General features: G+C 43.6%; 2 protein-coding genes across 13 annotated transcripts in view; one reads left to right on the forward strand and one right to left on the reverse strand.

Annotated features, from left to right (window-relative positions):
* Nucleotides 1–4,114: 4,114 nt before the first annotated feature.
* On the reverse strand, nt 4,115–17,598 carry LOC114018570. The gene is made up of 4 exons (XM_037909621.2): nt 16,839–17,598; nt 15,680–15,746; nt 8,438–8,566; nt 4,115–7,498 (listed from the first exon to the last, which is right to left on the reverse strand). Exons 1-4 carry the CDS (start codon nt 16,969–16,971, stop codon nt 7,474–7,476), a joined length of 354 nt encoding a protein of 117 aa, XP_037765549.1. The 5' UTR covers nt 16,972–17,598; the 3' UTR covers nt 4,115–7,473.
* Nucleotides 17,599–18,042: 444 nt separating this feature from the next.
* KLHL13 (kelch like family member 13) overlaps nt 18,043–27,211 on the forward strand; it is a 120,113-nt gene continuing 110,944 nt past the window's right edge. For 4 of the 12 annotated variants that reach the window (XM_037908371.2, XM_043522010.1, XM_043522011.1 and 1 more), the window contains exon 1: nt 18,074–18,236. The gene's annotated coding sequence lies outside the window, so the exon portion shown is untranslated. Of the gene's footprint in view, nt 18,237–27,211 lie in introns of all 12 variants that reach the window. The other 8 variants (XM_043522007.1, XM_043522009.1, XM_043522006.1 and 5 more) reach the window with 6 other exon arrangements.

The raw sequence follows: 27,211 nt of genomic DNA on the forward strand, positions 1-27,211 counted from the left end.
CAGGTTGTCCCGTTCCATCCAGGCTGGCAGAACCTTATGTCCACGTCGAGTCTCATTGACTTCACTGGGGCTTTGCATAGGTGTGAGAGGCTGCCTGCAGGATTGGGGCCTTTGTTTGTGCTAGGTTGGCTTAGCTGCTTGCCTCTGAGTAATGCCAGGCTGGAAGGAGCAGCAAAAGCCCTTCTCCAGCAGAAATTTCAACTGTGACACTGTAAATCGCTCAGTGGAAACATTGTACTGGTATATTGTGGTCACTTTAGCACTAGTTTTCCTCTCCGAGCTTATTTCCCCAGTGGCTGTTTCTTCTACCTTCTTGGCTCTTCTTTCGACATATTTTGGGCTATGTGTTTTATCTCTGTTTTATTAAAAATAATACTAGAGGGTCTTAGAGCACTTATCCCAAACACAGCAAGACCCTATAGCTCTAGATCCAAATGCTGCAGGGTTGGTACTGGAAGCCATTAGTGTTTTTGCAACATTCTGGTAAAAGCGTGTAATACCTGTGTTTTCTTTAAAGGGGTGCTATAGAAGCAGCAGCAGCAAAAGTGGCAATGGACGCCTCGGCTGTCAAAGGTGAAAACCTCTCGACGGACAAGTGGCCACCCACACTACAGCAAAACGTACAAGTTCGCAGAACCGTCCATGTGAAGCTTATCTCAGCTGAGTCACTCGGTGAGTATCTCACATCCTATGAGGTCAGTGTGATAGGAAGTGGTCCCTGTGTGGCGCTGGGCAAAGCGTGTAATGTATGACTTTATGTCTGGCTTTGAATGCAGCTGCATTTCCTATGCATGTTCCTCTCTCTCAGCACGCTGTATTGCCCTACATTTTAAAGTATAGTTCTGACCTTTTGTGCCTGTTTAGTTTATCAGCTTGCTGGATAGCCTCCAGAAATTGTCACAAAGTACCAGGCTGCCTGCATCCCCTGAAATTCGTGCATCTCCTCTTGGGGATTTGCTTGATTTACCCTTTACATTTTCTCTCCTATAATTGGACCTGGTCTCCTCCTTATTTTTCACTCTGTCTCTTGTTTTCATTATTTCCCAATAAAGTAATTCATGGAATTGCAAGAAAACAGCTCTTTTTAGCAAAAAGAAAAGGAGTACTTGTGGCACCTTAGAGACCAACCAATTTATTTGAACATGAGCTTTCGTGAGCTCACTTCATCGGATGCATACTGTGGAAACTGCAGAAGACATTATATACACGGAGACCATGAAACAATACCTCCTCCCACCCCACTCTCCTGCTGGTAATAGCTTATCTAAAGTGATCATCAAGTTGGGCCATTTCCAGCACAAATCCAGGTTTTCTCACCCTCCGCCCTCCCACCTCCACAAACTCACTCTCCTGCTGGTAATAGCCCATCCAAAGTGACCACTCTCTTCCTTACCTCTGCCCAGGTAGTACCACCTTTTGAGGTGAATGCTTTCCTTGGCTAAACAAAAGTGGATAATGCCACTACAAACTTCACTAACCAACTCCAGAAGACTGGAAAAAACACAGAGACTTGCAGGAATCTTTGATCTACCACATTTCTTTGCTTGAGGTATCGTTGCCTAGCAACAGTGATTATGATAGGATTCTTGTCAGCGGGACTGAGACCTCACATAGCAAGGGTAACGGCTGGCTTCCAAGCATTTAAAGTTGCTTGCAGTGTTGCTGTAGCTGTGTAGGTCCCAGGATATGAGCGAGATAAGGTAATATCTTTTATGGGACCAACTTCTGTTGGTAGCTGGTACAAGCTTTCAAACTACACAGAGTTCTTCAAGTCTGGGGAAAGAAATCAGGAAAGGATTTTAAAGGCAGCAGCTACCTTTTTACTTTGCACATGGTCCAAAAGGGGACCAGCGGATTTCCCTAAAACAACACAACTAAGGGGGAACCATAGACATATATGTAATACTGTGTGTAGAATCTTAAGGACGTTAAGACCATGCTGTCTGTACAGAAGAGGTATGAATCCAAGAAAAGCCCTGGCATGCTTACTCTCTTCACACATTCAGAGTGTAGGTGTTTTCCTGTTCTAGCGGAGAGTAGCTTTACCAAGGTCAGGCTCAAAGACTAGTGAAAGGTCAGCTTGCAGACAAACAAACCAATATCCCACCCCAGTAGACTAAAGTGGCCACTGCCACCTTGAACTCACTTAAAGTATCGCTTCTATTGATCACAGTTTCTCCTAAACCAAGGTCAGTGTCTGTCTAACACTAGCAGAGCATTATTCTTCAGCCACCTTGCTAATGCTGCATTATGGGTCTGCTGCCAAGTACAACAAATTACATGAATAACTTCCAAATACTATGGTACAGCTTCAACCATTTGTACCAAACCAATTTCCATCACGCCATTCTGACCTAGCCAGAGCAAAGGGCTTTGCTCCTGTGTCCTTGGCAATGCTCTCCCCCAGTTCAGAAGTGGACTGGATGCCGGTTGTCTGCCTGGAAACTACTGCTACTTCCTCTCCCCCACACAATTTCCTAGAGGCCACTGCACTTCCATGTTATTATTATTGTTTGTATTACAGTTGCACCTAGCGAACTCAACCAAAACCAGGGGCTTTCAGGCTAGGTGATGTATGAACTGATAGTGAGAGTCAGGACTTCCCATACAGAGCTTACAGTCTAAAAAGATACGAGAGACAGCAGATGGGAGGGGAAAGAGTCACAGAGAGGTGGAGTGATTTGCCCAAGGTCATGCAGCAGGTCAGTAGCAGAGCCAGGAATAGAACTGGTCCATTTCACTGCTTTTATTCGGTGGGGGCAGCAGTGAAACAGACAAAAATCACATCCCTTTGAGCTGTCAGGGATCCTGGGGAGCACATATCATTTTGGAAACACCATGTTTCGGTGTTTCCTAACCAAAATATCTTGGGATTTCGATTCTGCAAAAAGTTGAGGTTTTATCTTCATCCCTATTCAGAACAATCCTCCCCTCCTCCTGCCCAAAACTCGAAAGTATTCTCAGAATGGAAATTCAGTTTCCCAGAACCCTAAATAGAACCCAGGTCTCCTGATCACCACTCCAGTGACCAATCTGCTAGACCATGCTGCTTGCATGAAGAGGGGGGTGGGAATTCCTTTGTGCATATGGAGCCCGATCTTGTGAGATTCTGAGCACCCTCAACTCCTGCTGATGTCAATGGAAGTTGAGAATGCTCCGCACCTTTCAGGATTGAGTCTATTGTGTACAAAGCCCTTTGAGATGAAAAGTGCTATATAATCAATTAATACAAATGCCATCACTTTGACATGTGGTTTGACTGATGTCCAGGCTATGAGCCCTGTGCTTTTGTTAACCATTTATATTTAATGTAATAGCATTTTTAAAACTATTGTAAAGTTCAGCATGTTTCACCTCTTTCATTTAGGCTCTTTTATGCACAGAAAACAGTCTCTAGTTAATTTAAAATCAGCTGCATATCACTGACTGAGGAGCTGGAAACCAGCAAGAGGAGGGAATCTGTCAGTTCACATCAGAATCCCAGTGTATACGAACGGGCATAGCCATTGATCTCCACTCAAGAGAAAGGTTCTAGGGAAATATTAGCTCTTCATCTCCCAGATGAACAGAAACTAGGGTTTGATTTCCTGCCTTTTATTCTCTTCAGAAATTTTTCTATCACACTTTTGGAGACCTCCTGTTCCCAGCTTCCCCAAGCAATGAAGTAGTTTCTGTGCACAGGGCAGCTGTGCTGTCAAGATCACTACTGAATTCGAATCCTGTATTGGGTCATTCACAGCACACCTCATGAATACAGCCAGCACTAGAGAATGGGAGGAAGAGGGGCATTTGTAATAGAGGGGGAAATGCCATAGCGAGATGTGGAGTAATTTTTTCCTATACAACTGGCCTTAAGTGGAAGCATGGTTTAAATCGCTTCTCACCCCTACAGGGACCAGATTTCTGGGTCACAATGGACTCACTTGTTAGCTAGCTGGTATAACTGCTGCGAAATGGTCATTAACTTCTAAAACATTTTTGATTTAAATATGTATACATATTTATATTCTAAAGCAAGGGCACCTCAAGAAACTGGCCTATGAAGTTTTATCAGTTCATATATTCCATGAAGATTAAATTAGTCATGAAATATTATTTTATTTTAATTGGTTATTGCAGAAAGGTGCCGGACTGGCAACCCTGGAGGCTAGGCTGAAGTCTGTTCAAGCTAAGGTGACTCTGGGATACCAAGAAAGATATGTTCTTTAATCTTAGATTGCCTTTACTGCAGTGAATATCAGAAGACCAACACAGTCATGCTCTACCAAAAGGTAGGAATATAGCACACACAAAGACACATTGCAAATGACCATAAAACAACAGAAATGTTAAATCCCAGACGAATCTCATTCACCTGGCTCCTTCAGCTTATAAATGGAATGACTTCCTCCCTGTATTAGTTATAGAATTATCTGAGGGAAGATGGGACAAGTGAAATGAACTGATTGAAAAAATGACCATATGGATAACTTCTGTAATAGCAATGCAGCAAAAATTGAGCAATTGTTGAACTGCAGGAGTCACTTATTCAAATAAATGGGATCTGGCCAGGCTCTGACCTTTAATCCTTCCCTTCCCCTTCCTAGCTTGTTGTCTCTGCTCTCCCCTATTGTCTATGTCTGTCCTCCCATCCCTTCTCTGCTCTGTCCACTGCCTTTCCTTTTACTCTCTCACTCCATCCCACACAGCCTGTGCTCTTCTTTGGTCACTCTGGCTGAAATTTTCAATGCAGCCAGCATTTCACTCTCTCTTGTCCTATCCACTTTCCCCACCCCCTTCTCTCCCTTTCTCATAGGGCTTGGGGAGATGCCATCCCTTGCCACCTTGCTCCTCCTACCTCTTTTCCACACACACCTCTTCCTCTCCTTCCTAAGGTGTTTGAGAGATCCCAGCCTCCTCCCTCCTGGCAGTGAGTACCTCCCTGTCCCCTTTAAAAATAAATGGACAGACACTATTTAAAAGTGAATTGATTTCTCAGGTTTGTATATTCCATTATTTATCAAACCCAAGACACTGGTGGGAAAGGATCAGACATTCATATTTACCGAGTCATGTGCATTTCTATGTGACTAAGATTGTTATATACTTTCCTTGAGTTCAAATTAAAATAGAGTCTTTTCTGCCCCTCTGCCCATCCACCCCTTCTCTCATTCTGACCTTATACACATATTAACTGAGAACAACAGAGCTTGAAGTGAACATGAAATCAAGCATAAACTACTGCTCCATCTCCCAAGTCTTATTAGAGGGCAATAACAGGTGCTGTTGCAATAGCAGTCTGAGTCTGGGTTATGGTTAAATGGTAGCTCTGAAGGAGGCAGAAGTCTCCACAAACCACTGGCTTCACAGTGAGCTAGCTCAATGTGGTGCAATGCAGAACACGTCTGTACCCTTTCCTCCTGTTGTGTACTGACAGGTGTCTAGAGAAGCGCAGAGAACGATGCGTCCTGGCCTCACTGAATCTCTGGGGCGTCTAGGTAATGAAAAATGTTGGGAATGGGGAATATGGCCAATCATCCCTAGAATATTTTCCTCTCTCTTACATTTCACTTTTATCTTTATAGTTCCTGGAAGGAAATACATTAGAAAGTGGAAAGATGATGAACTGAGCAGACAAATGCATGTACAGATCAAATATATTTACAGCTGCCACTGGTTTGTCGTTAAGCACTGATTGATTCGCAGTGGTATTAAGAAGGCCCAGGCTCACATGTTGTTATGGTGTAGCCAGCATTATTTAGCTTTCACCCCACTGGACTTGCTTCTAGAAATTGGTTTGAGCCATCTTTGCTAATGGCAATTCCTTCCAAACTGTAGCAGCTACAACAAAGTGCAGACACTGTTTGCCTGTCACTTTATGGTATAGGGGAAGAGTCAGGATTTGCTCTGGGTGGAAGAGAGATGAAGGCATGCAAATATACAGGATGAGATCTACAGGTTTGATGAGAGAGACCTAATATCTTGGGGAAAATTCTGTCTTTTGGTTACCCTGTCCTCCCAAACAACCCCCTACCCTATCCACCTGTTGTATCCTGTCTGACTGACACCTAGACTGTGAGCTCTCGGGGGGGGGGGGCAGGGGGGAACTACTTTCTTTATTCCATGTCTGTACAGCATCTAGCACAATGGGGCCCTGATCCCTGGCTGCAGTTCTTGGATGTTACTATCATAAATAATAATGACAGGGCAGCGCCTCTCAACTGGGTGAGGTGGACAGGGGTCTTTATTTCTTTCTGGGGAGCAATAAAATGTGGGAAGACCACTCCATGCATGGTTCTCTCATTCTTCCTTTACTCTGCAGACACACCCACTGGAATTCCAGGAGGAGGCTCCCAGGGAGGAAATCTCAATGAGGATGGTGTTACAGAGATATTCCCTGATTGGACATGGGGCAAATCCGCAGAGATCTGTGCCCAGCCCAAGGGGATCTGCAGAAGGCCAGAGCAGTGCTGCCAACTCTCATGATATCTAGTGTTTTTTTCTAAGACTCCAGCTCCTGGAGTCATGTGAACTCAACTTTCATTTTTTAAAAGGTAAATTTCTGGCCCTCCTGGTTGCAGAGAACAGCTTGAATAGTGACTTCTAGAGGCTCAGAAACCAGGAGGCATATATAAGAACCCAATGTTGTTATTTAAAAAAACTCAGTATTTTAAAGCCAATTTCATCAGTTTTGGGGGCCTGACTCATGATTTTTGAACACTTGGGGTTGGCTGTTCTACTGGAGCCAACCAGATTGGGCCCTGCACCTTTGAACTGGTTCTAGTCTGAGCCCCACTGGAGACACAACACTGGAGACAGCCCCTCACCACAGCTGCAGCTAGGAGCACCAGGATGGGTATGAGCGGGAGTGAAGTAGCAGCAAGGGCTCAATGGGGGTCCTGGGATGGAATATCTTTTCTGACCAAGTGCCCCAAGACCAGAGGGGACTGGCATCATACGGCCACATGGCCTGATGAGGCTTCTCCCCGTCCTTCCCAAGCACATTCCCCCTTGGGACTGGAGGATCTTGGGGGACAATACCATGGATCTCAGGGAGGAAGGGGAGAGACAGGGCCTATTGTTAAATAGATATTTCATCTCTGTAGGGCACCTTGATCTGTGAGTCTCTCATGATTAACCTGGTGCTTTAGGACTGGCTGTGGATTGCATCTGCTGGAGTATTCTAAGAGGGGGAAGTTGCTTTTCTAGTGTTCTGCTTGTCTTATAACCCTCTGGGAGAGCTATGTTCCTTCAATATTGGCCCCAAGAGTAAATCATATTAAAACATCAGTTGAATAGAAAACGAAAGCACTCTGGCAGTATGAGTATTGGGGGAATAGATTGAGATAGGGAGCATTGCAACCTTGTCTAAGTGTATGTTACTGGCCCATTCAAATGTATCACAACGCAACAATGGGCCCTATTGCTTGCAGGTGGAGAAAGTCATATTATTTGGAGCCAAAATGCCAGCAAAACCTTTCATGTTCCCATTGTCTACAGGAGAATATTTGCTGATGATCTGAAAGGAAAACAAAACTGTCACCATATTTAGAGCTGTGTAAACCCAATAGATAAATACATACATTTGCCAGTTTGTAATGAGACAAACTAAAGAGACAGAGCAGTCCATTTGGTATAAAGATATTCAGTTATTTCAGCTAAAATTAGTTAGGGACAGCAGCACATAAATGAGATACCAACATTTGATTTTAATGACTTTCCACCTTGCTGCAGGCTAAAATTCAATTAAAATTCAGATTTGCTATGTTAAAGTGCAATTCCCCCCTCCCCATCCCGCAGGAGCTGCATAATAAAGAGAAAACGGCATCCATAACACCTGCCTAGAATTCTGAAAGTCAACAACAACCTCAAAGTGTGGGAGTTGCAGTGCTGCAACAGGAGTAATTTATCTTTTCAGGCCTCCTTGCCAATAATATGGGACATCAACGCAACATTTTTGCAGAGTCAGAAATTTGTGTTTTTAAACCCTAGGCTTCTTGATGAAAAAACATTGGAAATTTCCCAATTATTTTTCTCCCTCCTAAAAGGACAATTGATTATTTTAAACGTGAGCTGTGAACCACCAAGTGCGGTGGGTTGAAACAGGCTCAGCAATCCTTTGCATTCATAGAACACAGAGGGGTGTGAAAACGACAACAAAAATGGATAATGATAGATACATGTTTGACAAGCTGCAGCCAAGTCTAACAATTCTGTTGCCAGCAGGATCATCATGTCATGTAAAAATCAACACCCAAAACCACAGCTTGCTCACCCCTATAGATTTTACTAGTTTAATTTATGTAGCCATGAGTTACAGCAATTGCTTCTGAATTTAGTAATACACAGTACTACCAACGCCAAACATCCAAAAATCATGAGTCAGACCTGCCACCCCCAAATCATGAGATTGGCTTGAATATCATGAGATTAAAAAAACGTGGGACTTTTTATTTACCTTCTGGTTTTTGAGTCTTTAGGTTTCACATTTTCAAACTTTTGTCTGCAACCCTGAGGGCTAGTAACTGATCTTTTCTTTTTAATGAAAGCAGAGATTTTCACAATCACATGATTCCAGGAGTTGGGGCTTTAAGAAAAACACCAAGTATTATGACACTTGTGATAAAATGTCAACAACAGCTGGCAACACTGCATAGCAAACATGGCAAAGAAAAATAAGGTACAATATGCAAGTGATTCCTTAAAATGGTAGCTTTGGTACTACAACTAAGGTGTTTGCCACAGAAATTCAGTGTGTTTGAATGCACTCTGTATAGGTTCAATTCAAATTTTAATACAAACTGCTATAGAAATTACTTGAAAAAATAAGATGAGTCACCCTAACATCAGATCAATAATAACAAGACAAAAATGTAGAGTGCGGTTTGTGCTGGGCAACCCACAGTTATTAACATGGTGAATTTTTCTTTGCTTTTCTTATAAACAGGTTTATGCTGAGAAGAATAAACGCCGGGGTTCAGATGTCACCATGCATAAGTCTGTGCTGAAAACCCCTCCCCTAGGATTTCCTCCCACCCGTCACAGCTTTCAGCGCACATATTACAATGAGAGGGTACCTTCCATCCAGCCTTGTGTGGGCCTATGGGGGAAATGGAGCTAAGAGTTAGGTCAAAGAGGATCCTTCACCCTGCTGAGAGCCCCTCTCCTGGGACTAGCTTTCCCGAAGTGGGCAAGAAGGGGACGGGTTCAGGTCCTCTCTGCAGGCTAGAGCAGGTCTAAGGGTCACTCTGACTTGTACCCTGTTGCAATAGCTACAGAATGGCTGGGGCCTAAGACTGTCCTGGCCACATCTTCCTCCTCTGCCTTCCCTGCCCTAGCACATCTCCTCTGCCACTGGGCTCCTGTGGAGGTGGCAGAGAGAACACAGCTGCGGGAGGGCTGCATGTGGAGTCTGCAGAGCAGTGCTGCACTGGGCCCAATGTCTTAGTTCCTGCTAGGGCAGTGCATGTGAATGGTTAATTTAAGTCCATGGTAGGACACTGGGCAAGGGTCTGGAGAAGGATCTAAGCAGAAGGTGAGCCATGAAGGCCAAGCTCTATGGGTAAAACTGAGTCTCTTTCACTGATAAAGTTCTCCATTTGGTGTTAGCAGAAAGCTGCTCTGTCATGTGACAATCGTTCGGAAACAGTCTGTAGCTACCTTCAAGGCAGTAGGGCTGGGCAAAAAACAGGATGGAATTTCCCTCCAAATGAATTCCTATTTTTTCCCATTGAAATTCAAAAAATGTTACCTACAGCTTCTCTTTTTCTTTCTCTGTCCTTCTACTGAGATTAGATTTGTTTCTAAGGTTATAGCTACACTCTGAGCTAGGGGAGTGATTCCCCTGCTTGTGTACATGTATTTGTGCTATTTCTCATTGAGCTAGTGCTAATATAAATAGCAGTATTGCCATGGTAGCATGGCTAAGGCCGCACAGCTGAGCCACACCAAGTACATTCCCACTACACAACATTGCCTCTGCTAATTCTTATAATTGTGAAGTTTGCTCAGTTCTTCTGAAAAACTAATACAGCTGCAGCACAGCTAGTTGGGCTTTCTCGGCCCCCGTTTCTATTAGTTCTCAAAGGGATTTTAGAAATATTTGTTCCGTATTTGAAAACTGCTGTGGTCCAGACAAACTGAAGAGCAATCTAATAGGCTCTGGCATACTACCCATTTTACCTCTAATTGCAAATGTCAGGTATTTCTGCATTTCATGTGCCGTATCAACAGGATTTCACTGTGCCACACATCTCATTATTTAAAAACAATATTTTAAAAAGACACCAGGGCACTGCAGCTGCAATCAGTTCTAAGTAATGAGCTTCTAAAGTGATTGACCTGTTCCACCTCAGTGTTTAATGTGTTGTGTATCACTTATAATTACTGTGCCAACAGCGATGGCCAATGCTTTACAACCCTCACCCTGTGCTAATTCATTCTCTCTCTTTGATAGGAGTGTCACAGACAGCTGGGATTTTCAGCCAAAACTCACAGTATTGTGAATCTTAAAATTCAAGTGTAAATTCATATCTAGAAATGAGACAAGCAAGGATTTTTAGAGGCAAGCTTAGACACGGCCATTCCTTGCACCTTCAGACACTAGCTAACAAAGTGGTATTCCCAAGAATAACATCTTAATAGTTTTACACATACTGATGTGCATTGGGCACTGCTGTAGTGAAATCCTCAGGGATACAATGCCACCAGCCTTGTCTCCTAAAACTAACATATACACAAACTGCAAGGCTCACCAGTTTGGGGGCTCCCTGGTAGGTAGGGTATTCAGTGATGGCGTATAGACTTGTCACGTAAGAGTATCTCCCATTTGGAAATTAATCTCCGCTACCATATATCCATGTACAGGGCCAGATTGTGATGCCTTTACCTACGTTGAGCAGCATTTTTCCTGACTTCAGTGGAAACGCTTGTGGGGAAAGGTGCTATTCAACATGAGTACAGATTGCACAGCCTAGCCCACAGAAATTTTATATTCAGACATGTTATAATGCAAATCGACATGTCTTATTGGTTTGTGTTACTGTCTTTGTTACAATATATGAACATCTGATGCATTGCTTCAATGACCAGCCATCCCTAACTAAAATATTCCTGGGCTGGTGGGAGCGGGGAGAAAGTAGCATTTTCCTTGCATTGGCTGGTACAACAAGGATGATTTTTTATCACTTTACAGTTTTAAAAATTAGGTGACAGAAGAAAACAAGCATGTAGGATGTCGTGAGAGAGACCATTCAACAAGACACTTGTTTAGAGGGGTGTGTCTTTTTGGTCAGTCTTTTATGGTTGCTTCAGTTCACACCATGCTGCGTCTAAGGATTTTAATTATCTTACAAGTGATCACTCTCATTACAGTGTGTATGGTAACACCCATTGTTTCATGTTCTCTATGTATATAAATCTCCCCACTGTATTTTCCACTGAATGCATCCGATGAAGTGAGCTGTAGCTCATGAAAGCTTATGCTCAAATAAATTTGTTAGTCTCTAAGGTGCCACAGGTCCTCCTTTTCTTTTTGCGAATACAGACTAACACGGCTGCTACTCTGAAAATTATTTTACTGTAACTTCAGGGAATTTTTGACTGGCTTCCTCATTTTAAAAAAAATCCTTCTTTTAAAAGTTTAGGGGTTTGGTTTTTTTGGTATATCTAATTCTGTCCCTAAGGATATTCAATTCAATTCAATTGTTTGTAATTACTGTTACTCAGTGGCTCAAGTGTAGTTATTTCTTGAACAAATTCCTGTGTGTTAGGACTATCTCTAGAATATTCCCGCTCCTTTGTGGCTTGGAATAGGGAATCATCATTGAAGGGGCGTATTTCTAATGGGGTCCTGCAGGGATTCGTTCTTGGCCCTATAATATTTAACATTTTTATTAGCAACCTGGAAAAAAACATAAAATCATCACTGTTAAAGTTTGCAGAGGACACAAAAACTGGAGGAGTGGTACACAGTGAAGAGGACTGGTGACTGATACATAGCAATCTGGTTCACTTGCTAAGCTGGGTGCAAGCAAACAATATGCATTTTAATATTGCTAAATGTAAATGTATACATCTAGGAGCAGAGAACGTAGGCTATGCTTACAGGATGGGGTACTCTATCCTGGGAAGCAGTGATTCTGAACAAGATTTGGGGAGTGTGGGGGGGATCATCAGCTGAACAGGAGTTCTCAGTATGGGATCAGCTAATTCTCTGTAACTGGTGTGAATCTGTGAGCTTAATATGTGCTATATTGCTCTTAGGACGATCATGATGAGGCACTGCTTAGTGTCCTGCAGGATGTGCAGAACTTCATACTTTCTGCTAAAGCTTTGCCCTTAGAGCACGCATAATAAATATTCTCATTTTGTCCCCATGATCAGCTGTAAGATTAATGCAATCTAAGGATGCATAAACAGGGGAATCTTGCATAGAAGGAGAGAGATTATTTTACCTCTGTATTTGGCATTAGGGCAATCACTAATGGAATCTATTTAGTTTAACAAAAAGGTTAATGGGCAACTTGATCGCAGTCTGTAAGTACCTATGTGGGGAACAAAAATTTGATAGTGGACTCTTCAATCTAGCAGACAAAGTAATAACAAGATCTAATGGCTGGTAATTGAAGGTAGACAAATTCAGACTGAAAATAAGGTTTAATTTTTTAAGTGAGAATAGTTAACCATTGGAATGGCTTAACAAGGGTCTTGGTGGATTCTCAATCACTGACAATTTTTAAATCATGATTGGATGTATTTCTAAAAGATTTGCTTTAGGAATTATTTTGGGGGGAAGTTCTGTGGCCTGTAGTATACAGGTCAGACTAGATGATCACAGTGGTTCTTTCTGGCCTTGGAATCTATGAATCTGTAATGTATTTATAGTCTTATAACTTGGAATTTGTATCCGTACAGATTCTACTGTAATGCGCATCTCATTATATTCTACTGATGCAATGTATATACTGCAGTAGCTCAGTGATGACTAAAGCAGGTTTTAGGATAGCCTGTTTATTTATCTCTCAACAAGAAATGACTTACCAAGTAAACACTATACTGATGCTACTGCAATCTAGCTTGACTGTACTCACTGTCTCATTCTCTGTAACGGGTTCCTGCCTCTGACTGTGAGAGAGTCTGTGAGCTTAATATGTGCTATATTGTTCTTAGGATGATCACGATGAAGCACTGCTTAGTATCCTGCAGGAAGTGTGGAACTTCATACCTCCTGCTAAAGCTTTGCCCAGAGCACACATAATGAATATTCTCTTATTGTCCCCATGATCAGGTTTATGAGCGGTATGGGGCATATTAAGGTTCTTCATTATTGGATCAGCCAGAACTGATGGATGGGAAACTCCTAAAGCACTGATATTTACTATATTTGGTTCACTTGGAGCCATCGATCTGTTCTTGTTTGGAGCTGGATTTGGTAATGTATTTCCTGGCAGTAATCAATAATTATTTTATATTCAGTATGATACTTAATTGTGAGTAAACCAAAAGACAGATTGCTTGGATATAAGAACTATTGATTGCCAGCAGAAGGCACACTTATCAGCTAACTTTCTGAAGAACAGGAATATGAAGCTACTCTTCTGTGTTGCTCTGATGACACCGGGAAAATGACAAATAGCTCTTCTACTCAAGCATGAATGGATGGTATTGAAGCAAACTTGCCACATCTTGGGTCAAATTCTACTTGCCTCATTCACATGAGCAGGGACATAGAAATCAATGGGAATGCTTGAATAAGGCAAGCAGGGTCTGGTTCTTTATCAGTGCTTTATGATTTTAAAAGTCATAGGTAGCAATATTTTTATCCTGCTTAGATACTATGGTGATAGATGATTTACTAATACCGATAAATATTCTGTTTCCAGTACTCGTAGTGCACAAGGGAAAACAAGAGGCCATGCATCACCTCCTTCTGTATGGAAAGAAATGTCCACAAAGAACTACCAGTGGTGCCCAAACTATTCCTGTTACACCTCCCCACTTACCAGTAATGGAATCTGTCTGTTCCCCCCCCTCCATTATGGCACAGTTGGCTCAGCAGAAGAATTTGGGCTGAAGGTGAAGCTGGGGTTGGAACTGGGGATGGAGGAGGAGCTGGGGCTAGAGGTGGAACTGGCCTGGGGGTGGAGAGGGAAGGAGGGCAGAGCTGGGCTGGGGCCAGAGAGAGCTTTGGATCGGGTGGGAGCTGGGTAAGGGGCGGAATGGTGCTGCGACTGGGATCAGAGCTGGACTGGGGGTGGAGTGGAGTGTGGCTGGGAGCAGAGTTGGGAGGTGCTCCCTCCCTGCTCCCCGTGGGAACTGGCTCTGGCTCCCCTCCCCCGAACATTTCTCCATGACACTCTAGGGGGCATGCCCCATAATTTGGGGACCACTGAGCTAGATTGTGACTTCGCTAAAAGTCCTGAGTAAAGGGCAGTGCAGAACCAGATTTTTGCCTCACTGAGCATTCCAGTGTCCCCTTACACCAAGGGGAAATTATCTGCACCAGCCCTGTACCTGGCACAGATTCCTTCCCTCTCCACTCTAGCTCAGCTGTATTGGTGGGTGCACCGGGGGAGAGGCTCTGCCCTCTTCTTGCCCATCTCTACTCACCTGCACAGAAAGGGCAACAGCAGCCCTATGGAAGGTTCTCCCCCACCCTACACTGCTACTGGCATTATGGATATGCCAAGGAGGTAAGGGATGCACCTTGTGCCCCTGCTCCCCTGAGCAAGTATCTAGGCAGCATCATGCCTATGCCTATAATACCAGTTTTGTGCTTCAACAAGAAAAAGCCTTTTCAGGTATTTGAGCAACAGGATTAAAAAAAAATTAAATTATATTCCACATTCTCGAAGCTGACCAACAGTGATATGTGAAGGAATATCATTTGTCACAGGGGAACAAAGGCATATAAGCGTGCAAGGCGGCATTGTCTAGCCAGTTGAACACAGAGTTTAGTGAGATGAAAATAGTTTTCTACCAGTGAAAGTAATTTTTTACAGAAGGTATTATACCAATTGGTCAACTAGAACAATAAGGTCTTCCTCTGAAGACAGCAATTAACCTATTATTTTAGCTGACCATTTGAACTTGTGCTCTGTGATTGAGAATGTGATCAGTTAATGAGTCACACAACAGCCAAAACTTTCATTGCCATCAAACCAAAGCTCTGTTCATTCTGAATCTTGCTGTATGGACATTTTAGTAAAAGAACCATTGATGGGACTGATGTTAAAAGAGCTATTGTAGTAGGATGCATATTTGAAACTGAGTACAGCAGTTAGCTGTTTGCATTGACATTTGTTGGAAGCATTGCCATGCTGTTTGCCATTTGAATAACAAAAAAAATTTTTTTGATAATTTTTTGCCTAAGTGGAAAAAGACAGAGAGGGAGAAAAACATAGGGAAAGGGAGGATGAAGCAGCAAAGTTGACTTAAAGTATCACATACAAAAATAAGATTTCCCATCTTCTTAAAATGTTCTTTTGGGAAAGTCTAAGTCTGGATACAAATTGATGGTCTATTAGTCAGTAACATTGCTAATACAGTGTAAGGAGTATGTGTATGGATGGATGCAATAAAGTCGGCTATAACTGAAATTTGTTGTAGGCGGGTGGTGGGGGTGGAGGAAGTGTTTCTAGGATCAGAAATACTTAAAATTAGTAACCTTTTATCAGAAAATATTTTTTTCGGTTTTTACCTGTTGACAAATAAGCAGCTGATTTCTTCCTTTAGTTCAGTTGTTACTATGCCACGAATGTGTCCATCTATTCAACACAGAACAGGGAGCATTAAGGTCCTGATCTTGTAGGCACTTATTCATATGCTTAACTTTAAACATCTGAGTACTCCCACTGACTGACTCAGTGCTCATAAGATCAGCAATTTGAATTGTAGTGTTCTTAATGAACCCTAAACATAATTATAGGTATCTGAGCTTTAATAAAGCGTAGCTTCTCATTTAACAAAGCTTCTTGTTGCGCTTTGTAACAAGTAATATTGTAGTTTATGACTTAAATCTGTTAAATTAAACCAGGTTCAGTTTACATCACGTATTGCTTAGGGCCTGGGGTGGTAGCTATGCTTTAATTTTGTTTTCTTGGCTAAGTACTTAAATAGTAAATACTGTTATATTGGGAACATCATTGAATGGACCTGGTTCTCTCTCCAGCCCTTTGCATGGTCAATAATACCAGTGCATAGCATGTAATCCATTACCATTCTGATTAGGTCGTGTTTTGTGCTCTGTATTCACTTAGCACTGCGGTAAAGGACTACAAAAGCTACAGAGCCACAGAGAATCATGTCCATATGGTAAATAGAGTCTCCTTTGCTGAAAATACACTGATGAGTCTAAAGGTGAAAAAGCAGGTAGAGTGAATGAGCAGTCTTTTGCATCCCTGAGATTGGAGTTAAGACATGTAACAAAATGTCTAATTTTGTAGCCATTATGACAGCTGAATTGGTGGGGAAAATGTTAGCATTAACTAGATAAGGGACATACAGACGACCTCAGCTGTTATCTTTTCAGATTAATAATCAGGTATACTGGCAATTAAAAGGGATAGCTCAGAAAGCAGGAGTATATTAGGGTGTGAATATAGTACTAGTGTGGATTCCAGCACATGCTGAAAATATCACATCTTATAATTTACTGGTTTGTGCATTGCAGAAGAGCCTTACTGAGGATCCTGGCCTCATTATAATAGGCATTGTATAAACACATGCTTTCTTGTAAAGCATCACAGGTATGCATGGCACTTTACAGGACAGTAACATACAAATGTTTGCACTGACTAGCTTGCACTATAAAGCCTGCCACATGGCCACAAAGAACTTGCTGCAGGATCAAGACTTACAGTTAGAAGTAACATGAGAGAGAGAAGACAAGACAGTGAGAGGCCTGAGGAGGGTTGCCGCAGGTTGAGGTTGTGGTACTCCTTGTAGAATGTGCATCGTAGCGGGCCCTTTTGTGTCACGGAGCGATTTCATTTCCCAACTCTTGGTACCTCACGTGGCTCGGCCCTGCTGCCCCTGGATGTTACTTGGGCACTAGGGGCTGCAACAAGCAGATCTGCTGATGCAGACGGTAGGGCAGATGAAAATCCAGGGCGCAGTTAGGCCACATGCATGACCCTACGTCCCTCTTCCTCCTTATACAGCCCTCATGTGAGGAAGCAAGTGACTCCCAGACAGGATGAGTCCGTATCACTGTCCCGTTACAAGGTGAACTCTCAGGCCCAGAGTGATCAAGGGTGATTACCTCAACATGGTGACACCAGCACGGGTTTCCCTAGTCTACCAAGGCCTATGTGAGTCATCCCATGGAGTCTGTGACTGAGCTGGGGACCAGCAGTACCAACGCTCTGGGGAGCGGGTGCCCCCCCATAGCCCCCAGTCTTGGGAGTCCCACCATGAGGAGACAGAGATGTTGGTACCAGCATGACCGGGGAGGAGGGAGTCGCAAGTGTGACCCCTCTGCCCGGCCAACCCCAGCGCTGCACCCATTGTCTCACCACGCATGAGTGCCTAAGGGCTGGCCGGAGGATACATGGCTTTTGGATATTTAGGGTTGGCCAAACAGGTGGGGAATTGCCCCTGCTCGCCCCCCCCCCCCCGAGCTCCAGCCCGGGGCCCCCGGCTCAGGCTCGCCCCCCCCCCCCCCCCGAGCTCCCGCCCGGGGCCCCCGGCTCCGGCTCGCCCCCCCCCCCCCCCGAGCTCCAGCCCGGGGCCCCCGGCTCAGGCTCGCCCCCCCCCCCCCCCGAGCTCCAGCCCGGGGCCCCCGGCTCAGGCTCGCCCCCCCCCCCCCCCCCCGAGCTCCAGCCCGGGGCCCCCGGCTCAGGCTCGCCCCCCCCCCCGAGCTCCAGCCCGGGGCCCCCGGCTCAGGCTCGCCCGAGCTCCAGCCCGGGGCCCCCGGCTCAGGCTCGCCCCCCCAGCTCCAGCCCAGGCTCGCTCCATCCTCGTATCTCTCGCCCCCCCCGCCTTGCCCGTAACTGAATCCCGGCGCCGCGCGCAGGCGCAGTAGCGCGCGCGGCCGCCATCTTGTCGGCGCGCCGTCGGCGGGGGGCGGGGCGAGCGGCTCCGGGCGGGGGGGAGCCTCCCAGTCCGGACTCGGGACTTTTGAAAAGCTCCGGAGCCGCGGGGGGGCTGCGGGCTCCGGGGCTGAGCCACCGCCGCCTGAGGCCGGGGCCGGGACCGAGCCGACCGGCGCCTGCTTCTCTCCGGCGGCGCAGCTCCGGGGCGTCGGCGTCCAGCGGGTTGGTGCCGGGGGGAGCGGGCGCCCCTCGCCGGGCTTGGGGGCGCTGCGTGCCCCGCCCGCGGGGAGCGGGAGCGGGGGGGGCAGGGCCGCTGCGCGCGCGCGCGGGGGTGGGGAGAAGAGGGGGTGCCTGAGGGGGGAAATGGGGGGGGTCGCTGCGCGCGCGGGGAGATAGTGGGGGGTCATTGTGTGCGTGGGGGGGGGTGCAGAGGGGAGGGGGAACTAGCGGGGTTCAGTTTGAGCGCGCGGGGGGGGGTAGAGGGGGTGAATGGGGGGGTCGTCACTGGGAGGGGCTGACTGTGGGCGGGGGGGGGTCACTGTGTCTCTCCCTCCTCCCTCTGCTCAGGGTCCCTCTCCCCTTCCCCCCTTGGAAGAAGTGCCATGCTGCCCCCCCCCCCAATAGATACTTCAGGGACCCCCCCCCGTCGCCCCCGTGCTGCTCTCCGGTCCCGGGTGCTGGGCGCGGGGAGCTGGGGTGCGGGGGGCGTGGAGGGCAAGAGGTGCCCGCGGCAGGGCTTGACTTGGCTGCTCTCCCCCGCCGCTCCGCAGTTAGGCCCCGCTCTCCTCCTCCCTGGGCTGCTGATGGCTTTATGAAAATGGGCAGAGCTAACTTGTGAACCCCCCGAGCTCTTAGCACGGGTCCTTTGCACAACTTCCCAGGCGCACACATGCATGTAGTTTGCCTTGTTTGCATGGTAAAGGAGAGGGATTTTTTTTAGAGTAAGCATGCTGAGTGCCAGCAAGATATTGATACCGGCTTTCTGAGCTGCTGCAGTCCGCGTAGGAAGTATTCGCAAAAAGAACAGGAGGACTTGTGGCACCTTAGAGACTAACCCATTTATTGGAGCATAAGCTTTCGTGAGCTACAGCTCACTTCATCGGATGCATACTGTGGAAAGATGCATCCGATGAAGTGAGCTGTAGCTCACGAAAGCTTATGGTCAGATAAATTGGTTAGTCTCTAAGGTGCCACAAGTCCTCCTGTTCTTTTTGCAAATACAGACTAACACGGCTGCTACTCTGAAACCTATCAGAACTCTTGTGCTTCAAGTAATCTAGAGGTGTGATCTATGTCTAAATATTGTACAGACTGTTACAGAGAAGCCTCAGTAATTCTCACTTTGTTAGTCTATACATTTGGTAATCCTCATCAGAAACCTTGAGGAACTCTCCCCATTTCTCAACAGAGATTTCATAGCAAAGCCAGTTCTGTAATCCTGTTTAATGTTACTAAAATGTACTACAGAATATTTTAACACATTAAGTTTGGGTGATAATTAAGACTAATCCACACATTTCAAAATAACTGTCTTTACAAAAAAAAGTTTGTTCTTTTATTCCCTAATATGCAAAATTCAGCAAACTGCAGTGGATCTCTAGCACAAATTAGCACGCTGCTGTGCATTCAAAGCAAGAACACTTACAGGGACGCTGTCAGGTTGAACCCACTTTCCAATAATAAGCCCACTGGTTTTTCCTGGAGTTCCAGCCAGTTTTGCCTTTACATTTCCTTATTTAAAAAAGTTTCCCCTACAGTTCTGTAATCAAAAGGGAAAATAGTAGTGACTAAGGCCCCAATCATGGAGAAAGATCCATGAATTTGAAACCCTGTACTCTCAAAAAGTGGGTGCAAAGAGCAGCCACTGGGGATCTCCTCTGTAGGAATGAGTGACTACATTGTAGCAACAATGATATTGGTTATACAGGGAGTGCTGTTGCATGTACAAAGTAAAAGTAATTTTCCCATAATCTCTTTAAATAGTAGTAACCAGAGATGTTGCTTGTTACAATAGCAGGTGAAAAAAAAAGGTACAATAGTGATTTAAGTTGATGGTATCCCATTTGCAAAATCTAAGATTCTCTGCTTTATCTTTCTGAGCACTTGTACACCCGTCTAAGTCACCTAAGTCAGTATAACGTATTTTGCTCAGGGGTGCGAATAAGCCACCGACCTAAGTGCTGGTGTGGACAGCGCTGTCTGCTGGAGAGTCTTCTCCAGATGCGCTACGCCACCACTGTAGTGCTTCTAGTGTAGACTAGCCCTAAATGTAACACAAAACCCCTAGGAGGTATTAGGCAGTGGAGGTCAAACCCAGGATCTCTGGTTCTAAAAGCATGAGCCTCTGCTAGCTGAGCTAAAAGTCCCTGTTATGTTACATCAAAGGTTGTATAGATTTGAACCTCTGTGTGGGACAGCCATATTGTTCACGTGTTCTATAAACAAACTAAGAAACTAGAAGTTTTTGTTTTAAGAACTAGCTGTATAAAAGAGGTGATGTCATTAAGTTTTAAGCATCAATGTGTGTCAGTAGTAATATTACATAATTTTTTCATGGCACTTCAATAGCTTAGGGGAATTGACTCAGTTGGGCTCCCTCAGTCTAGGATCCACTGAATAGGTGTCCACCTAATCTCTCATCACCATGTCTGACATCCTCATGGGTCTCAGCAGAGGTACCAAGGATTGAACAGATGTGGTCAATGAGCCCTCTTCTACCTCATGACGGCATCTCATCTTGAGAATTTTTAAAAATTCTCATCTCACTGTGCTGTACTGGTGGAAGACTGGTTGCAGATGTTTTTATCACTGAATGTTTTTATTCTAGTATTTGTGACAAAGGATTACTACATCTGAAAGATGGAGTATGGATAAATCTCAGAAGATTTGAGTGTCTCTGCTAAGTATGCTTCTATCTCTTCATGGGCTATCTCTTCACTGAGAAAAGGTGTTTACACTAGCTCTGTCAAACAATTAAATAAATGTGCTACTATTCACATTGTTAAATATTAGAATACCATTTTGTTAAATATTTTTGGATGTTTTCTACGTCTTCAAATATATTGATTTCAATTACAACACAATACAAGGTGTACAGTGCTCACTTCATTTTTTATTACAAATATTTGCACTGTAAAAAACAAAAGAAATTGTATTTCAATTCACCTCATACAGGTACTATAGTACAATCTCTTTATAATGAAAGTTGAACTTACAAATGTAGAATTATGTACAAAAAATTACTGCATTCAAAAATAAAACAATGTAGAACTTTAGAACCTACAAGTCCACTCAGTCCTACTTCTTGTTCAGCCAGTCTCTCAGACAAACAAGTTTGCTTACAATTAGCAGGAGATAATGCTGCCCATGTCTTGTTTACAGTGTCACCTGAGTCAGATGCCACCAGCAGAAGGTTTTCTTTTTTGGTTGTTCAGGTTCTGTGGTAATACATTGGAGTGTTGCTCTTTAAGATATCTGAAAGCATGCTCCACACCCCATCCCTCTTAGATTTTGGAAGGCACTTCAGATTCTTAAACCTTGGGTCGAGTGCTGTATCTATCCTTAAAATCTCACATTTGTACCTTCTTTGCGTTTTGTCAAGTCTGCTGTGAAAGTGTTCTTAAAACGAACATGTGCTGGATCATCATTCGAGACTGCTATAACATGAAATATATGGCAGAATGTGGGTAAAACAGAGCTGGAGACATACAATTCTTCCCAAGGAGTTCAGTCACAAATTTAATTAATGCATTATTTTTTAACGAGAGCATCATCAGCATGGAAGCATTTCCTCTGGAATGGTGGCTGAAGCATGAAGGGGCCTATGAATGTTTAGCGTATCTGGCATGTAAATACCTTGCAACGCCAGCTACAAAAGTGTCATGCAAACGCCTGTTCTCACTGTCATTGACATTGTAAATAAGCAAAAAGAAAAGGAGTACTTGTGGCACCTTAGAGACTAACCAATTTATTTGAGCATAAGCTTTCGTGAGCTACAGCTCACTTCATCGGATGCATAACCACTTTTATGCATCCGATGAAGTGAGCTGTAGCTCACGAAAGCTTATGCTCAAATAAATTGGTTAGTCTCTAAGGTGCCACAAGTACTCCTTTTCTTTTTGCGAATACAGACCAACACGGCTGCTACTTTGAAACCTGTCATTGTAAATAAGAAGTAGTCAGCAGTATCTCCCGTAAATGTAAACAAACTTGTTTGTCTTAGCGATTGGCTGAACAAGAAGTAGGACTGAGTGGACTTGTAGGCTCTAAAGTTTTGCATTTTTTTTGCATGCAGTCATGTAGCAAAAAAAAAAAATTTACGTTTGTAAGTTACACTTTCATGATAGAGATTGCACTACAGTACTTGTATGAGGTGAATTGAAAAATACAATTTCTTTATTTTTACAGTGCAAATATTTATAATAAAAATATAAAGTGAGCACTGTACACTTTGTATTATATGTTGTAATAGAAATCAATATATTTGAAAATGTAGAAAAACATACAAAAATATTTAATAAACTTCAGTTGGTATTCTACTGTTTAACAGTGTGATTAATCACAATTTTTTTAATCACAGTTAATTTTTTTGTTAATCGTGTGAGTTAACTGCGATTAGAGCTGTCAATTAGTTTACACATCAAGATAGCTATTTTGATAGAACATCTTAGTGGAGAGAAGGCACAACAGCTTTTACATATATATAGTTATTCAAGGTGCATGTCAACTGGGGTATGTAGATTTGACCATGACTAGCTACAGCTAGGTTTAAAAACTACCTGTACCTTGTCTCATCTAGGACACTGCATTGAGGTATATTGATGTAAAACCACACCTATTTCTTGCAGTGAAGACATAGCTTAAAATACCTTCCTGAAGTTGGACTTGTAGCTGAATTCAGATTTCATGTATCCTGAGGCTATTCACTCCAGTGTGTGAGACTTGATATTGGCAGTGACAAAAGGGCTCTACTGACTTTCAAAGAGCTTTACATAGATGGGCTTATTGGGGAACCATAGAGAGGAAGTAACTGCCCTGTTACTAAGTAGGAGTGTGTTTGGGGTGGTGGGAAGGTCACATTTGAATTTCAGTGGGAAAAGTTTGCAGGATGGACCAAAATTTAGATCTGTGCGATGGTCCAAATTGATTTTCCTATATCTGCTGAAAACAAGGTGGAATGGCATCTCAGATAAGGCTTTCCATGCCCATTTCAAGGTGTTGAAATGTCCTACGCTATGGTTATTTATTATTTGTATTATCTTAGTTCCTAGGAGCCCTAGTCATGGACCAAGGCCCCACTGCGTTAGGCACTCTATGAACAGAACAGAGGCAGTTCTACCCCAAAGAACTTACAATCGAAGTAGAAGACCCGAGACAACAGATGAATACAGATTGGGGAAGTACAAGGAAACCATGAGATAATATTAGTCAGCATGATAGGTTGTGATCTAAGCACATCTGCAGCCTCCCTGCCCATTTAGAGAAGCTTACGCCTTTTAAAAAAGCAGATCGTGTGCACGAGGTCTCTGGAGGGAGTATAGCAATTGAGTTATGTTCTTAGAGCTTAAGCTTTTTTGCTATAAGCTCAGCTGTAGTTTAGTTTAAACTCAGCTGTAGGAAACAGAACATTTTATTTCCTTTCTCGGAAACAGCCGTGCTTTGTTGTAGATACTAATGACACAGTACAGTCATATGATTTCTTGTGGCTTTTGTTTTAAGTTCTTCTTTGTGAATTATGCAGCAATTATTGGTGTATGCTCTAGTTGTGAAAATCTTTGAAAAGTTGAGACTTGTAAGGGAGACTGGATTGGAATTGCATGAGCTGAAATTGTTCAGTTTTGGGCTTTATGGGGAAAGTTAGAACTTTAAAGATACCTAGTCTTTTTGGGAAAAGGGGTAAAGAGTCAAAATTAACAGAGTATTTTGTTCTTTCCGTATTCTTGGTGTGAAAAATGAACTGACACTAAAACCAATTTTACCAGTGTACACAATTTAAAGATTACATCCCAAGGCTAGGACTTGATGATCTGACAGAAAAATGAAAAGTTAAAGTTTGGTGAATGCTTCTCCATTTGACCAGCTGCAAATCGGCTTTACAAGAATTGTGAAAAGTGGATGGGATTTTCTGAATGGTGGGAGGTGGAGGGGAAAGAGTAATATGTAACTTTCACAGACCAGCAAGCCAAGCTGCTATGACTTAAATCAGGGGTTCTCAAACTTCATTGCACCACGACCCCTTTCTGACAACAAAAATTACTACACAACCCCAAGAGTGGGGACCAAAGCTTGAGCCTGCCTGAGCCCCATTGCCCTCAGTGGAGGGGCCAAAGCCCAAGCCCCACCACCCTGGGGGGGGGTGGGGGCAGAGCCCAAGGGCTTCAGCCCCAGGCAGGGGGCTTGTAACCTGAGCCCCGCTGCCCTGGGCTGAAGCTCTTGGTCTTCAGCTTCAGCCCCGCGTGGTGGGGCTCAGGCTTCTCAACCAGTTCCTCGCTGTTTGTCAAAATCAAATCTAGAACAGCCTCTCCCCTAGTAGCTTTCTCCACCTTCTGAAATAAAATATTGTCTCCAATACATTCCAAGAACTTACTGGATAATCTGTGCTCTGCTGTGTTGTTTTCCCAACAGATGTCTGAGTAGCTGAATTCCCTCGTCACCACCAAATCCTGTGCTTTGGATGATTTTGTTAGTTTTTTAAAAAAAAACCTCATCCACCTCTTCTTCCTGCTTAGGTGGCCTGTAGTTAGGGTGACCAGAGGGCAAGTGCGAAAAATCGGGATTGGGGTGGGGGGTAATAAGTGCCTATATAAGAAAAAGCCCCCAAAATCGGGACTGTCCCTATAAAATTGGGACATCTGGTCACTCTATCTGTAGTAGACCCTACCATGACATCACCCTTGTTTTTTACCCCTTTTATGCTTACCTAGAGACTTTCAACAAGTCTGTCTCCTATTTCCATCTAAACCTCAGTCCAAGTGTATACACTTTTTTAATATATAAGGCAACCAACTCCTCGCTTTTTTCCGTGCCTGTCCTTCCTGAGCAAGCTGTACCCTTCTGTACCAAATATTCCAGTCATGTGTATTATCCTACCAAGTCTCTGATACCAATTATGTCATAGTTGTGTTTATTTACTAGCATTTTGAGTTCTTCCTGCTTATTCCCCATACTTCTTGCATCAATATACAGAAATCTAAGATACTGATTTGATTTTCCCCCCCGCCTCCCAGTTCTGTCTTGTCTTTCCTTTATCCCTGCTATAACAGCCAATGCTCCCCCTAATTCCAACCCTTTTCCCAGGTCTCCATGCCTTTGACTTACTTGCGGACTTTGGTCACCTGCCCCCTTCAAACCTAGTTTAAAGCCCTCCTCACTAGGTTAGCCAGTCTGTATCCAAATATGCTCTTCCCCTTCCTTGATAGGTGCCTCACAGCCAGGCCGGCATTCACCTCCAGGATGCATCTGTTTTTGCCTGGGCCCCTATCCTTGACCATGTCTTGTACCCATTCAGAAAAATGGGAGAGGAGAAGAATGTTTTAAGTAGCAGCAACTGAAGCAAGAACTAGAGAAAATCAGAGCTCACCATGTGTGAATTCAGTGATTTTAACTTTGTATCCGTATCAGTTCACGAAGACTTTGTATCTGCAGCCTAGATACCACGGAAAGGTGTGCATTAGAAATGCCTGAAATGTGTGAAATGGTGGGACAAGACTGTCCCACTCTTGCAGCGAGTAAACTGACTTTCCCTCAGGGCTAAGAAGGAGGTTCCACTTTTCCACTCAGAGTGGAGATCAGGCTTAAATAACTGCAGGAGTCCGTAGTTAACTCTGATGGAAATGCTATACCCTGGAGGTCTTTAAATAACATCTACAGTGAATAATAGCTTACGAGTCTGTGGTGGTATTTTTTTTTTTCCTTTCTTCCCTGAGTTTTGTTCTGTGTCAAAATTAACCTGGACTTCTGGGACTGATGAAGCGGAGCTCTGTATCACAGAGGTAGTCCTGGATGCTGGCATAAGTGCAGCGAGACAGGTGTGAAGTTATGGCCACATACATTTATTTTAGAAAGAGAGTAACGAAGGCACAATGAAATAGTTGATGCTGCATTCTTAACTACTCAATTTGTTGGCCAGTTACATTAATACAGGTGTACTGTTATCTTTTTACATAGCACTGAGGGATGATGTTGAAAGTTAATAATTCCCAACATGCTTGTTAAGTTAGTGTATGTTAGGAATACTCAAAACATCTAATGCATTGCACAAGGGTTAATTTGTTGGCTGCTAAAGCAATTTTTGTAATCCTCCACAGTTCTCATAAGAAATTTACATGAAGAAGCTAGTGGGCATTTTTAGATGAGGAAATGAAAAATATGCTTATACAGGTGTTTAATTCAGCTAGCATGAGCATGGTGTTCTTATCTTTTTCTGGAATTTATTGACATTTTATACATGACAATTTCTTCCTGGTTTATTGAGTCAGTAGAACTAGCACTTTTGAAGGCATACTGTACTCTTGACAGACTTATGGAACTAAGTGGCAAACTTTTATAAACGGGCTTTGACTATTCTGTTTATGTTGCTGTTGGTGCTGCGATATTCTCAACTTTTGGGCCTTACGGTATGTGTAAAGTATGTAAGAAAATCTCACCATGAAATAGAAATTTTTTTCTACAATAGGTATGCACACTGCGTTCCTTGTACATACTTTTCCTATATATACAGATGTGGAAGTAGGATTCTTCTACTATAGTCATAGACCTCCAATCTCTTAATTTATATTTAAATTAACACTTCCATTTTAGTTTCACCGGCACTGGAAGCAGATATCTGGAGGAATGATTTTTCTTTTTATGATGTATGGGATACTGCATGTGCACCTAGTGATGGACTGAATCTGGGGAAAAAATAAGAATGGAATTTCGGGTTGTTGACACTAAGTACCAACATTCATGGGGATAGAAGCTAGAATACTTTTTTTTTGTATTCCAGGAAATATTCAGTTGGAAAAAGATAGGTATTGGAAATTTGCATTAGTACACAGATGTTGGAATGATTTGAAAAACACTTTCTGGAGTGTTACAAAACTGTTACATGGTGTTTAAATAACTTCGCCTTCAGGGGTTAAATGCTATTCCTAAAAGGCTTGCCCCATCTACAGCAATTGAGAGAGTTGAGTTTGTGTGCAACCTTCAAAAGTGTC

Source organism: Chelonia mydas, chromosome 9, assembly GCF_015237465.2.
Source record: "Chelonia mydas isolate rCheMyd1 chromosome 9, rCheMyd1.pri.v2, whole genome shotgun sequence".
NCBI lineage: Eukaryota > Metazoa > Chordata > Testudines > Cheloniidae > Chelonia > Chelonia mydas.